This window comes from Lissotriton vulgaris, chromosome 11, assembly GCF_964263255.1.
Source record: "Lissotriton vulgaris chromosome 11, aLisVul1.2, whole genome shotgun sequence".
NCBI classification, from domain to species: domain Eukaryota; kingdom Metazoa; phylum Chordata; class Amphibia; order Caudata; family Salamandridae; genus Lissotriton; species Lissotriton vulgaris.
Genome location: NC_141699.1, coordinates 143,496,952 through 143,509,934, shown reverse-complemented (window position 1 = coordinate 143,509,934; position 12,983 = coordinate 143,496,952). Strand labels below are relative to the sequence as shown.

The following is a 12,983-nucleotide window of genomic DNA, read 5'->3' as shown; positions in this document are numbered from 1 at the left end:
GACCTCCACAGCTATGGGAGGATGTGCAGCTTCTGGACAAGTTGAGATTGCAGCAGCAAGGAAGGGTTTGGTGCCAATTAAAGTCCTTAGTCCTCGCAGTGAGTGCTCTTCTTTGTCCTTCCTTCGGTTCCCAGTAGACTAATCAGAGTTCTTGGTGTCCGGGGACCCCTTAAATTTAGGGGCTTTAAGGGGAGTGTAAGGTAGTAGCTAATGGGCTACTTACCGTTGGGCTGACTACCCCCTATATGACCACTTCCTTTGGAGAGTGGGCATAAACCTGACCCAGAGATCCCAGTTTCACCAAAAACAAGATTGTGAAACCCTTTTTCAAGTGTCCACTTCAGGTGACCTACCTTAGGGATGTGCCTAGCCCGATAGAGCAACATGCCTATTGACTAGCTAATTGTCCCATCTGCCCTGGTGCCGAATGGGCCCAGTGCAGGTGGTGGGATTCTCCAGGTCTGATTAAGCCGGAGTCACATATCAAAGGCGGCAGAGGCTTTAAAGCCTCTGGCCTAGATATGCTAAATCACTAGCCATCCTGCAGTGCAGGCATTGTATCTGACCTCTGGGAGCATCTGCTCTGTAGAGCATGGGGTCACAACCTCGTCCGTGGTGACAAGCTGGAAGAGTCCAGTCAACCAACACACTAAATGACTGGAAGGTATCAAGGGGTACCTCTAAGTTGCCGTCTGGGTGCGTGTCATAATAAATCTAACACTGGCATCAGTGTGGCTTTATTAAGATGAGGTGTTTGATAGAAAATACCATTATTTTCAGTGAAGCCATCATGTAGCTCTGTAACTCGTAAGGACCACTGCCCAGTACATATGCTTAAGATGACTTCCTGATCACTTGCAAAGTCGTGACAATGGAACCAGACATCACAGGGGCATCTCTGTTCATGCAGGTATGTCCTCACAGATGATATAATGCACACTGCCTTAGAGCTGTAAGGCCTGTTGTAGTGGTGACTTGCATATAGTATATGCAGTGTGCATGGGCATGGCACACACAGAGAATGCCATGTTGTGTTTTCAAAATGGTTTGCCCTATTTCACGCATCCTGCAATGGCAGTCTGCATATAGTTTTTGTGTGGGTCCCTTTGGGTGGCATAATACATGCTGCAGCCAATAGTACTGTTTAATACCATTGCCCTAGGTACCAGAGGGACATTTACTAGGGACTTACAGGTATGCTTAAGTCCGTGCCAATTGGGTTACAGTTAGGTATTTACCTGTTTTAAAGGCAAAATCACTGGCACAGAGTGTCTGGTTAGCAGGAATCCAGTGCACTTTCAGTCGAAAAGCATCAGATCTGAAAGAGACATGTTAGTGATAGATTCCTTACCTTAGAATATCCCCAGGCATCAGACTGGATCCGGAAGGTTTTTCGTCAGCAGTACCCCTGCACGTTGGAAGGTTGCGTTGTGCAGCTCTGCGTCCGTCGCTGGCGTGGTATGCACAGAGATGACGTCACTGAGACTACTTAGGCGCCACCCATGCGCACTGACGTCAGTTCTTTCTTTTTCCACGCCAGCATGCGCAGATCTGGTTAGAGCACTTACCCTAGTCACTTTTTGACTAACTTTTTTGAGACTTGTTGTCTCCACTAATTTGAGTCTTTGACTCCTGGTGCCACGTAGGGATGCCTGGGTTTAAATACTGTGGGGCCTGTCGCGGTACGATGTCGGTGGCCGACCCCCATGCCGTCTGTCTCTACTGTTTGGAGTGCGACCATGACTCCCGGTCATGTTCCGACTGTCTGGCCATGGCTCTGAAGGCCCTAAGGGAGCAGTCCAGTAAGCTGCTGGAGGCCCGGCAGCCGTCTCTGCGCCGTTCGAGATCCAGGGGTCAATCATGGGATCAACCACGGAGCCATCATCATTGCTCCTCGGGGTCGAAGTCTTCACACTCGGAATCAGGTAAGAGAAGTCATAAGAAGAAGTCGAAGAAGCGCTTACGCTCTCCGACAATACCTCCCCTCCCCCCCCCCCCCCCCCCCTGCCTCGGTCTCCGGACAAGGGGGCCAGGGGTACCTCCCCTGCAGCTAAGTTGGAGCGTGAGTCCCACGGCCTATCCACCTTATCTGGGTCAGTCGGCCACTCTGGCCCTGGTGCAAGATTTTCTTGCTGCCACGGACCGCCTTTTCAGGCCTCAGGCTCTCTCCGGCATGCCTTAGGGCCCTGCGCTGGCGCCGCAGAGTCCGTTGCCGGCAGCTCTAGCCCCTGGTGCCGCAATGGGTTCCGTTTGTACCACCTCCGCCCTTGTCGGGGTTTCCTGACAATTTTGCTCTGGGTTGGGACCCTAACTAGGATATGGAGCCGGATTTGCCCCGTTCCCGGCGCCGTTGGACCATTTATATTCCCCTGTCCCTCCCCCGCTGCAGCAGCCTGTGCCTCGGACAGTGGATAAGGGTTACGACTGGGAGGGGTCGGAGGATCCTCTTGCACGGCAGTACGAGTCGGAGCAGGAGTGGGCAGAAGAGTTAGAGGATGCCGGTGGCTTTGACCTCTCCTCTGAGCCTGGTTTCCTTTCTCCTCCTGCTGTGGCCATGGAGGAGGGCGCCACATACACTGTGGTGCTCCGTAGAGCAGCTGAGGGCCTTGACCTTGACCTTGACCTTGACCTTCCTACGGTAACTCAAAAAACAAACCTCCTCACTGAAGTCCTTCAGCCGGCAGCAAGTTCAATGGAGCCTCTGCTACCGTTCAATGAGGCGTTAACGGATGTGTTAATGGGCACCTGGTCTAGGACATCCATGAGGGTCCCTTTGGATAAGAAAGTGGCCAGGTGTCATCGCCCGGCCCCAGGTGGTCCTGCCTTTTTAACGACCCACCCAACACCGGATAGCCTGGTCATCTAAGCCTCCACCTCCCAGTGCATTCCCTACCGCCCTGCCGAATATGGAATCTAAGAAGCTGGAACAGTTTGGCATGAAATTGTTTTCCTCTGACAGCAAAGTGCTGCGGTCGGTGAACACTACATGCCTCTTGGGCCGCTACTCACATGCTGTGTGGGACATGGATGCGCAGACGCTGTCTCAGTGTCTGTAGGAATTTCGGGCAGTGCTTTCCCAAGCTGTGGCTGAGCGGAAAGATGCAGGAAAGTCTGCGATTCGGTGTGGACTAGCCACCGCAGATTCGTTGGGTAGGCCGATTTCCACCACAGTCACGCCTGGTTACGGTCCACTGGGTTTTCAAGGGATGTTCAGAGTTTCCTTATGGACATGCCTTTTGAAGGTACCCACCTGTTTGGCAATAAGGCAGATAGTGCGCTGGAGCGTTTTAAGGACTCCCGTAATACGGCGAAGTCCTTGGGTCTCTCCACCACACACCCGGCCATGTCTGCTTTTCGTTCCTTTCGTGACCACGGAAGGGGTGCCCGACACGTTAGTTCAGCCAAAAGCCTGCGCAGAACCAACCTCAGCATGGCCGGGGTCATGGTTCCCGCCGTGGCAGTACAAGGGGCTAGCATGTGGGACAGTCGACTTCCGCTCCTACTGCATCCGCCTCAAAACCTTCCTAGTCCGAGCTTTGGAGGGGCTAGCATGTGGGACAGTCCACTTCCGCTCCCGCTGCATCCGCCTCAAAACCTTCCTAGTCCGAGCTTTGGGGTGTCCCACACGCTGGGGGCAGCAGGACTCACCATCACCTCCTCCACTGGTGTTTTGTCACTTCGGACAGGTGGGTGCTGCAAATCGTTCGAAGGGGCTACTCCCTCCCCTTCGAGTCTGCCCCCCAGCCATGTCTCCTCAGTTCCACCGCATGTCGGATGTTCACATTGCGCTTCTCCAACAGGAAGTCACAGCCCTCTTGTTCAAGGGGGCCATCAAGCGTGTTCCTGGGCCAGAAGTAGGAACGTGGTTGTTATTCCCACTACTTTCTGGTCCCCAAGAAGGAGAAAGGGGGGCCTGCACCCCATCTTGGACCTCAGAAACATCAACCGCTTTTTCCGGGAGGAGAAGTTCAAGACGTTGACTCTGGACCAGGGCTGCCCTCGACCCTGGAGACTGGATGGTAGCGTTGGACTTGCAGGATACATATTTTCATATCCCCGTACTGCCCGCCCACAGGTGTTACCTGCGGTTCGCGGCGGACCAAGAGCACTTTCAGTTTGCCATGCTCCCCTTCGGCCTTACCAGTGCCCCTCAGGTGTTCACAAAAGTGTTGACAGTGGTCGCAGCTCATCTGCGCAGATTAGGGGTTCCAGTCTTCCCCTATCTTGATGACTGGCTGGCCCCAGGCAGTAGTTTCCCACCTCCAGACTACGGCCGACCTCCAGCATTTGCTGGGGTTCTCCATAAAACGTGCTGAAGTCGCACCTGAGTCCCTTTCAGAAGCTCCCCTTCATCGGAGCGGTTCTGGATTCAACGCAGTTTCGGGTTTTTCCTCCCGAGCAGCGAGTCCGGGATATTCAAGTTATGATTCTGATCTTTCGGCCTCTATCCCGGGTTTCAGTCAGGATGATTCTCCGGCTCCTGGGCGTCATGGCCTCCTGCATCCTGTTAGTGCAACATGCCAGATGGCATATGCAGGCTCTGCAGTGGGACCTGAAGTTCCAGTGGGCACAGCATCAGGGCAACCTGTCTGATCATGTCCAGATATCAGAGGGCACTGCACGACAATTGCAGTGGTGGCTCACGAATCGCGATTGGGTCAATGGCAGATCCCTCTCCCTTCCCCAACCGGAGCACACATTGGTGACTGATGCGTCTCTCCTGGGATGGAGCAGCCACTTTGGAGAGTGGGAGATTAGGGGCCTCTCGTCTCCGGCTGAGTCCCGACTAAATATCAATCTTTTGAAGTTTTGGGCGATGTGACTTGCACTGAAGGCATTTCTTCCCTCTGTCTGGGGAAGTGTGGTGCAGGTGTTAACGGACAACACCACCGCCATGTAGTATTGCAACAAACATGGCGGGGTGGGGTTGTGGACCCTATGTCAGGAGGCTCTGTGCCTCTGGACATGGCTGGAAAATCAAGGCTTTACCTTGGTGGTTCAACATCTGGCAGGTTCTCTGAACGCCAGGGCGGACGAACTCAGCCGCCGGTGCATGATGGATCACGAATGGCGTCTGACCTCTGATGTGGCGCACCGTCTCTTTCTGCATTGGGGAGAGCCTTGGTTAGATCTATTCGCCACAGAAGAGAACGCGCAATGTCATCAGTTCTGCGTGTTGGAATTTCCAAGGTGTCACTCGCTCGGCGATGCTTTTCATCACGAGTGGAGCTGCGGTCTGTTGTACGCCTTTCCACCTATACCACTTCTGCCTAGAGTGCTGAAGAAGATTCCGCTTGTTCTTGCCCAAGTCATCCTTGTGGCTCCGGATTGGGTACGAAGGTACTGGTATCCCAAGCTACTCCCGATCCAACTGCCTCTTCGGGAGGATCTTCTGTCGCAGCAGCAGGGGAGGGTCCTCCACCCGAACCTGTCCAGCCTCCACCTCCATGCGTGGAGATTGAGCGGCAACAGTTGATTGCTTTTGATCTTCCTCTCGAATTCTTTGATGTCATTCTGGCAGCCAGGCGTCCTCCACTAAAACGGTATATGCCTGCAGGTGGAACAAATTTGTGGCATGGTGCATAGCAAAGGGTGTGGATCCCCTTTCTGCCCCTCTTTCTGAGGTCCTTCTGTTCCTACTATCTTTGGCCCAGCAGGGCTCTGCTCTGGGCACTATCAAAGGTTATCTTTCGGCCACCTCTTCCTTTACCAGGCCTTCAGATCAGCCTTCTCTCTTTAAGTCCCCTTTTGTTAAGCGTTTCCTGAAAGGCATTACACATATGTTTCCTCCAGTGCCTTTCATAATGCCTCAATGGGACTTAAATCTTGTCTTGACCTGTCTGATGTGCGCTCCCTGTTAGCCCCTTCATAACTGTCCTTTACGTCTTCTAACTCTAAAGATGGCTTTCCTGGTAGGTATCACCTCTGCCAGAAGAGTGAGCTCCAGGTTCTTTCTTCTAAACCTCCTTTCCTTTCTGTTCATCCGGACAAGGTGGTTTTAAGGACACATCCTTCTTTCTTGCCAAAGGTTGTCACGTCCTTCCACATCGGGCTGACCATCACTTTTCCCACCTTCTTTCCGCCTCTGCATCCTTTAAAAGAGAAAGAGAGGCTCCACCGTCTGGACCCAAAACGTGCGCTCTCGTTCTATCTGAAGCGCACACAACATTTCCGGGTGGATGACTAGCTCTTTGTTTGCTACGTGGGCGCCAAAAAAGGTCGGGCCGTGCACAAACAAATCATCTCTCAGTGGGTCTTTCTGTGCATTAAAGCATGTTACTTGTTGGCCAAGAAGGTGCCTCTTGTGGGGCTGCATGCCCATTCTACCAGGGTAACGGCGGCCACTACTGGCTTGGGATGCGGCGTTCCCTTGCAGGACATTTGTCAGGCAGCTACGTGGGCCTCACTGCACACGTTTACCAAGCATTACTGCCTTGACAGTCAAGTCTGGAGAGACGGCTTCTTTGGCCGTTCTGTTCTCTGTGACTTTCTGGTGTAATCTTGTTCGCAGACCCACCAACGGGGTTGGTATTGCTGGGGTATCTATTATAAGGTTAGGAATCTGTCACTAACGTGTCTCTTTCAGATGCACAAGTTACTACTTTTGTAACAATAGATCTGTTAGTGATAGATTCCTTACCACCCCACCCATCCTCCCTGTTCTGCAAACTGATTACTACGGTTACGGTCATCCTTTTCAGGCCCCTAGTTTCATGACACCAGTGGTCAGTTTCTTGCATGGTTCTGCGTTCCAGGCGCGGAAAGTAGTTTACAGAACTGACGTCAGTGCACATGGGTGGTGCTTAAGTAGTCTCCGTGACGTCATCGTGGTGCCTATGACGCCAGCGACGGAGTCAGAGCTGCATGACACCACCTACCGACGCGCAGGGGTACTGCTAACAGAAAACTTTCCGGGTCCAGTCTGATGCCTCGGGATATTCTAAGATTAGGAATCTATCACTAAATAATGTCTCTTACAGATATATTGTTACACAAGTAGTAACTTGTGCATTTATTTTATTTACATCCTACCCTATAACACCACATAATTCACAACCCACATCTAAATTAAAAATAGAATGTACTTCCATAATTAACATAATTAGCAAATAAATAAATAAATATTATTAATTAAAAAACAAATTAAAACACATATAAATTAACTTTCCACCTTTTACGCCTATCAACCCCACAACCACACCTAAAATTAATTACACAATTCCCATATTTAATTTTCAATTAATTAAATAATATTAACTACTAATTAATTAAAAATAAATTTCTTCCCACCCCTCACCACTGTAAACTCCACAACACACACCTAAAAATAATTACACAATTTCCATATTACATTTACAAAAAAATCACTTCCCACCCTTTACCCCTATAAACCCCAGAACCCTCACCTAAAATTAACTACACATTTTTAATATTTAATTTTCAATTAATTATGAACTAATTATCAATTTAAAAAAATTACTTTCCACCCTTTACCCCTATAAACCCCACAAAAGGCACCGAAAATTACACAATTTCCATAGTTAATTTTTAATCTATTATTATTAATTCACAACAAATTAATAATTAAAATAAATGCCGTCCAACAATTAACACTATAAAATCTCAAATATTAATAAATAAATAAAATAATGAATGTATTATATTTAAATTACTTCCCTCCCTATTTCTCTAGAAACCCACAACCCACTACAGAACTCAAAAACTCAAAATGTAATTAAAATAAAATTGATAACTAGTAAAAATGTAACCCATATATTAAAAACATAAAAAATACTTGCACAAAAAAATACATCACATATTTAAAATATATACTAAAATACATAATACTAATTAAAAAATCGATATTTTAAACTATTTTTTTGCAAACGATTTTGACTTTTATCATTTTAAACACGATATTTCCTACCTTCAAATCAATATTCTTGATCACAATATTCTTGCTGTCGATATTTCTCTCTGACGATATTTAGGACTTAATATTTCTGAAGTATTGAAATTACCAACTCTATATTGTCTGCACACACCCAGATATGTCTCTAGGGATTCCAAGTCATGCACAGACTGAGACAGGATGAACCCGAAGACTATTCGGATCTGAGTGGCCAAGGTCTATGTCTCTGAACACTGTTGGAAGGGGCGTAAAAGCTGGCTTTGCTCGAATGTACCAAAGGACATGCAATGTAAATAACAGTACATGCATGTTGTTCTCCATTTGTATGAGGAAAACTTGTGATAGAAGTCATTTATTAGCCCCTATAAATACTGGTTGCCTGGGTATAGGTTTTTATCAGGCCAGTTGATAATGCCCCACTATACCCCCTCCTGCCAACTCCCCCATCCCTTCACCATCACCACCAGGCCAATATTAACAAGAGTCAAGGTTTCTTTTGGTTACATTTCAAGAGGGGAAGGATTTAGGTCTTCCTCTGACTGGTCGATAAAGTACGACTCCCCACTAGTTTATGTTGCTGTAATTTGGACCTTCGCTTAAGATTGTATTTTGTTGATTACTTCGTTCAGGATGATTATAGAATTATAATCTCCCTGCTTTGGTGGGTCCTGTCTTTCATATGTTGCTGTAATTTGGACCTTCGCTTAAGATTGTATTTTGTTGATTACTTCGTTCAGGATGATTATAGAATTATAATCTCCCTGCTTTGGTGGGTCCTGTCTTTCATATTTACAAGACACCGTCAAGTCAAGTCAAGTCACAAAATTTGTATAGCGCACTACATACCCAGAGGGTTTCAAGGCGCTTAGGAAGGGGAGGAGGATTATTTGTCAATTATCCACGTTTTAAGCTGCTTTCTGAACGCTAGGTGATTCTGGGTGAGGCGAAGGTAAGCGGGGAGTGAGTTCCATGTTTTGGCAGCCAGGTATGAAAAGGATCTGCCTCCCATGGTGGTCTTGTTGATGCGGGGTACAGTGGCGAAGGCTTGTCTGGAAGAGCGAAGTTGGCGGGAGGGGGTGTAGAAGGACAGTCGAGAGTTGAGGCAATCTGGTCCGATGTCGTAGAGTGATTTGTGTGCGTGGGTAAGCAGTCGGAAAGTGATCCTCTTATTGACGGGTAGCCAGTGGAGGTCTTTAAGGTGACCAGAGATGTGTTCGTTGCGTGGGATGTCTAATATGAGCCTGGCTGAGGCGTTTTGGATTCGTTGTAGTTTCTTCTGGAGTTTAGCGGTGGTACCTGCGTAGAGGGTGTTTCCGTAGTCCAGTCGGCTCGTGACTAGAGCATGGGTGACTGTTTTCCTTGTTTCGGAGGGGATCCAGCGAAATGTTTTTCTGAGCATGCGAAGAATGTTAAAGCAGGAAGAGGATACGGCGCTGACTTGTCTGTTCATTGAGAGTGAAGAATCCAGGATGACGCCAAGGTTCCGTGCGTGGTCTGTCGGGATGGGTGCATTTCCGAGGGCTTCCGGCCACCAGGAGTCGTCCCATGCAGAGGGGGATTTACCTAAGATGAGGACTTCTGTTTTGTCTGAGTTCAGTTTCAGACGGCTTTGTTTCATCCATTCGGCGACTTCTTTCATTCCTTCGTGTAGGTTAGTTTTGGCGGTGCTGGGGTCCTTGGTGAGAGATAGGATCAGTTGAGTGTCATCCGCGTAAGAGATTATGTTGAGGTTGTGTTGGCGGGCGATGGTCGCGAGGGGGCTCATGTATACGTTGAAGAGGGTGGGACTGAGTGAGGATCCTTGTGGTACGCCGCAGATGATTTCAGAGGCCTCGGACTTGAATGGAGGGAGGCGGACTCTCTGGGTTCGTCCGGTGAGGAACGAGGTGATCCATTCCAATGCTTTTCCTTGGATTCCGATGTTTCTGAGGCAATGTAAAAGGGTGCTGTGGCAGACTGTGTCGAAGGCTGCAGAGAGGTCGAGGAGGATGAGGGCGACTGTGTCTCCATTGTCCAGTAGAGTTCGAATGTCGTCTGTTGCTGCGATGAGGGCGGTCTCAGTGCTGTGTTTTGCTCGGAAGCCAGATTGTGAGGGGTCGAGTGATTTGTTGGCTTCGAGGAAGGCGGCGAGCTGGTTGTTGACAGCTTTCTCGATGACTTTGGCCGGGAATGGAAGAAGCGAGATGGGGCGGTAGTTTTTGAGTTCGGTGGGGTCTGCTGTTGGTTTTTTCAGAAGGGCGGTGAGTTCGGCGTGTTTCCAGTCTTCCGGGAAGGTGGCGGAGTTGAGGGAGCAGTTGATGACGTCTCGGAGGTGCGGTGCTATGACGGAGTCTGCTTTGTTGAAGATGTGGTGAGGGCATGGGTCTGAGGGGGAACCAGAGTGGATGGAATTCATCAGGCGGATGGTGTCCTCAGTGGAGATTGGGTTCCAGGCGTTAAGGGTGTTAACGGGGGGAAGATGGTCAGCAGATGGTGGGGTGGGTTGGCTTCCGGGTTGGTTGTCAAAGCTGTTGTGGATGTCAGCAATCTTGTTGTGGAAAAAAGAGGCTAGGGAATCGCAGAGGGTTTGAGAGGGGGTGATGTCGTTGGAGTTGGCCGAGGGGTTGGAAAATTCCTTGACGATGTTGAAAAGTTCCTTGCTGTTGTGGGCGTTGTTGTCCAGTCGATCCTTGAATGCTGTTTTCTTGGCTTTTCGGATCAGTTGGTGGTGAGTACGGATGGCGCTTTTGAAGGCGTCTTTGTTGTTGGTGGATGGGTCTTTTTTCCAGGCCTTTTCAAGGGAGCGGCACAGTTTCTTGGAATTCTTGAGGTCATCGTTGAACCATGAGGCCTTCTTGTTGCCAAGTTTGTGTTGATGTTTTTTCAGTGGTGCTAAGGTGTCACCGTAATGCCCAGTGTGAAGCAGTCCTTCAAGCAGACCGTTATTTAAAGTTTAACTGTAACCCAATAGTTCATTTTCCAGCTTGTATTTCACCACCACATCCATGAAAGGAAAAGAAACATAGCACCACCAATGGCAACCCCAACTTTTATGTTTGAAGGGCACAATATTTTAGCTCAGTCAGGGTGCTATAAATAAAAGAAAGGCAGTAAAAATAAAAACTGTTCCTACTGTCATTCAGTACATCAAGCCAAGCTGGCAGCTAGCGAAGAAGCTGCTGCCATAGGAATTGGGAGCTCATTCTCCTAGAGATGCAGTTATACAGATCTTTTTAGGGTTGTGCCTATTGTTGGCATTTGATGTGCAGCATCCAGGCTGTAAGTGCATACTTTCACAAGGCGGTACTGGCGGTACTCTGAGGCAATGGACAAAGTATTGTTTGGTTGGGACGTTCTTCAACAATTTCTTCTGTGATGTTCAGGTATTCCCAGACCCTCTTTTCTGGTTACTGCTATGCCGTCTTTTCTCAGACAAGGAATTTCGAGAAAGTAGTATCAATCAGAAGAAATAGTAGCATATCCACCAATAGTGCTTCTTCTGATAGATAATCTATCTTCTCATAGTTGCCTACTGATCCTTCTTGAAAATGGTACGATATGAGCATTTTTTATTTTCTTTATCCTGTTTGCTCAGTTTTCTGTATTGACTAGTGGTGTAGGGGATGGCATATTTTAGAAAAAAGAAACTGAACGTTAGCATGCCTGGAGATATTCTTAAAATGAGCATTTTAGGAAGAGGACATAGAAGTATATATAGATTTTTTTTGAGGAGCAGTAATACGGTTTCAATTCGTTAAGCACAGCACTTTAACAGTCACATGTTCAAATGTACATTTTCCATGTGAATAAACCAACAACTTTTTTTATTTAAAATTTTCTCTCTCAATTATAGCCAATTGGCATGAACCCGTTGACCTTTGCACACAGAAGCCGGGCCCTCCAGTGCCTAATTCGCTTGGCAGACGCAAACACAATAGTTTTGCTTATCAAAAAACCTGTTGAAGAATTAAAGTAAGTACTTTGCGGTAAGTGGGATGGGGTTTTGCTGCCTTGTAAAAGTTGTTGTTTGAGCTGTAACTTGTCCTCTGTATATGGTATTTGCGTAGCGCAAAACTAGCCAACAGGCAACGGAGCGCAATACCAGGGGAAAAGGGAATATATAGTCAGTAAGTGTTTGAGAGTGAAGTTGGGCTCTGAGAGTGGAGATGGACTGTTACTTTGTTGTGATGTAGTGTTCTTTAAAGAGGTGAGTTTCATATTCTTTTCAAAATTGGAGAATGGTTGGGTGGTCTTGATGGATGGGGATAATCTTTTAAGATTCTGTGTATATAAATGAAAAACACATGTCACTTATATATATATTTTTTGCACTTCCTGCGCAGACTGCTTTTTCAAAAGTTCTTGTAGAGTGAAGCGGTAGATGAGTGATGTGCCATTAGTTGGCGATATCATCAGAGTCTAGCATGAGGCTCCTCAGGAGTGGGAGCATCTGGCATTTCTTGAGAGCTTCTGGGAAGATGCCTTGAGCGAAAGAGGCCTTGACACTGGAGAGTAGAAGTGATAGTCAGGTGTGAATTTCCCACACTATCAGCCACTGTGTCTCCAGCCACAATCTCCACTCTACTTTGCTAAAAATTCTCCCCCTTTTCATAGGGGAAATAGAAATGATTCCTCTGGTCACCTTTAACTCCCCAGTCTGTTGGGGATCACTATCTAAATCGTTCACAATCTTCCTTTTTACGCCTACATCCCTGCATCAACCCTTCCTCCGCAGATCAAAATCTAATTGCCAGGTTCTCCTATCAATGAGCAGTAACTCAAAGCCATCCTTCTACCACCTGCCCACTTGAACTTTGCAAATAGGTCTCACTCTTCTTCATGACAGGCATTCTCCAGTAGTTCCCACATTAGAATTCATTCTTTCATCATTTAAACTGTCCAACATTAAAGCATTTCAGAAAAATATATTTTCTATCCTTCTACTCCAAAGAAATACTGTCTCGTTTCCAATCTCACTTACCCAGCCCATGTCCGGAAGGGTGTTGTATCATCCAGCTTTATTCCTATTTTGACGACACAAATCTACTCCTGGAAGAGATTTTTAACTGCAGATTCCTTACGATAGAATATT

At 47.7% G+C, this 12,983-nt stretch overlaps 1 protein-coding gene across 1 annotated transcript in view; it reads left to right on the top strand.

The window, feature by feature from the left end:
• The window catches only part of KNTC1 (kinetochore associated 1), a 926,084-nt gene that overhangs the window by 692,873 nt on the left and 220,228 nt on the right, over positions 1-12,983 (top strand). The window contains exon 54 of the mRNA XM_086942947.1: positions 11,745-11,863. Within this exon, the coding sequence (XP_086799073.1) occupies positions 11,745-11,863 (119 nt within the window). The remainder of the gene's footprint in view (positions 1-11,744; positions 11,864-12,983) is intronic.